Genomic DNA, 2310 nt, shown 5'->3' on the forward strand with positions numbered 1-2310 from the left:
TGAGCACAGGGCAGGACAGGGTTCAGATCTGTTCACAGGCACCTAACAATAGCCACTACTTTGATATCTTTCAAAAGGCTTGGATCTTGGGGCTAGACCCTTGCCTGTGCTTCTTCGCATATTACTCTGCACCTACAGTTCTCTCACCCCACCCCCCATGGCATTCCAGCAGGGCGAAAAGTCTCCAGTTCCCTCTGGGAGTTTCAGGGTCAATTAAGTGTCCCCAGTCTGACAGTGATAGGCTGCAGGGCAGGCGGTGTCGACACTGCGTGGTGGAGGCGGAGGCCTCCCTTCCTTCCCTAACCGGGAATTTCCCTGGCTCAGGAGCAGCGGGCTTTCCAGCGCGCCATGGATAAAAGGGGCTCACGGGGCTCCGAGCCGCAGAGCCAGAACCTCAGGCCACCTCCAGCCGCCACCTCGCCCGCTCCAGACACCGCACACTCGCCCCTCGCCGCCCAGCACCATGGTCCGCGCCGCCTGCCCCGCGCCCCGCCTGCTCCGCGCAGCGCTGCTGCTGCTGCTGCTCCTGCTCGCCGCCGACCACCGCGCCGCAGGTGAGTCTGGGCCCGACCCCGGGGCGGCGCCGGTGCGCGACCCCGCGGCGAGCAGACCGCTAACCCAGCCCGCCTTCTCCCCCAGGGGCGCCCGTGGTCTCCGAGTTGCGCTGCCAGTGCGTGCAGACCGTGCAGGGCATCCACCTCAAGAACATCGCCAGTGTGAAGGTGACGCCCCCAGGACCCCACTGCGCTGCCACCGAAGTCGTGTAAGTCCCACCTCACTGCTGCTGCTGCTGCTACTGACCGCCTGTCACGTCCCCCGCGGGTGCCCCCTCGCTGACTGCCCCAGCCCCAGCGCCCTTCTCACAGCACTCTCCCCTTCTCTCTGCAGAGCCACTTTCAAGAATGGGCAGGAGGCTTGTCTCAACCCTGTGGCCCCCATGGTCAAGAGAATCATTGAGAAGATGCTGAAAAGGTGAGTTACTGGGATTTTGTAATAATATAATCGGTACAGGTAGCAGCATTGGTTTTTTTAAATCATCGAAGAGAAATCCAAGAATTAGATGATGGACTGAAAATCATTATTTCTTTTATTCACAATTAAAAGTGCCATATAAAATCATTATTTTGTTCTGGCTCCAAACTGATAATCTGGTAGCTTTCATTCCCACCCCCACACCTCCATTCTAATGAGAATGCGTAGATGTGTGTGAGTGTGTGTATGTGTAAAATATTAACAACAACACACTGCCAACCTATTCAAGAGTAAACTTTATCGCAGTTTCTCATGTGAAATGTGGAACCCCTGTTTGTGCAATAGGTGCCTTTAAATCTATGTGATGATCCATAAGGCTTTGTCTAGATCTTCACCTCAGTTTAAGTCTAGCTTACACCTCCTATTTATTAGCCCCTCAACTCAAGAAATTATTTAATAGCTTTACATGTCAAAAAATGAGAAAATACTCATACCTCTTTTATGATGGTGGAGGCCTACCATGAGGATATGAATGCATGCAGTGTTCAATATGTTTCAGCTGTTTGAAACTGAATTCTGTTACTCCCACACATCCCTTCATTCAAACAGCATTGAAGAAAGGGTCTTTTCTGCTGCTCAGGGCAGCAGTGATTAAACTACTAGGCACTGACCTGGGAGAGAGAGAGATCAAGATAAGGAAAGGGGGCTATGCAGTTGGCTTATCTATTACCTACTAAGAGCAATCAATTGTTTTCTTATTATAGGAGTGACAACAACTGACCTAGTGAGAAGGAAGAAGTCTATTGGTGACTCACTGTGAAGGCATTTTTACTGTAAGAAGAACCAAAGAAAAAGAAAACAAAGAAATGGCTCCTGGGGATTGTGATTAATGCATTTAACTATTGTCTATGAGTTTGTTTATTTATGTACGTATTTATTTATTTATTTCTTAAAATCTTTGTTAGGGTTGTTTCTCCTATTTAAAGGTATTTAAAGATTTTGCAACTCACTGTATGGCTGGTTATTTTTAAAGGCCACTTTTATGCTAAGTGGAAAGTCAGTCTTGAATGTTACTTAAAGATGATGAATTTTAAATGGGTTTCATTTATCTAGCTAATAATTTGAGGGAACCCACAATATGTAAGCCTCTGTGATAGAGTTTGGAGGTGAGCGATCCAAGGAAATGAACTGTTAGGATAAATGAGTGTGTGTGTATGTGTAGCTACATTTGTAATTGTCTGGAAGAATGTCTGTTGTTATTTATTGTTGTCCCTTGATATGTGGTCAACATTTCACCATATGTAGTGAATATTTCCGATGTTGAAGCTTTAAAAACGA

General features: G+C 47.7%; 1 protein-coding gene across 1 annotated transcript; it reads left to right on the forward strand.

Moving 5' to 3' along the window:
- Positions 1–463: 463 nt before the first annotated feature.
- Positions 464–1327, forward strand: LOC102851074 (growth-regulated alpha protein-like). The gene is made up of 4 exons (XM_006898468.1): positions 464–554; positions 640–763; positions 889–972; positions 1318–1327. The coding sequence occupies exons 1-4, from the start codon at positions 464–466 to the stop codon at positions 1325–1327; spliced, it is 309 nt and encodes a 102-aa protein (XP_006898530.1).
- Positions 1328–2310: the final 983 nt, after the last annotated feature.

This window comes from Elephantulus edwardii, unplaced genomic scaffold (assembly GCF_000299155.1).
Source record: "Elephantulus edwardii isolate Elephantulus edwardi_28Jun2011 unplaced genomic scaffold, EleEdw1.0 scaffold00230, whole genome shotgun sequence".
In the NCBI taxonomy this organism is placed as follows: Eukaryota; Metazoa; Chordata; class Mammalia; order Macroscelidea; family Macroscelididae; genus Elephantulus; species Elephantulus edwardii.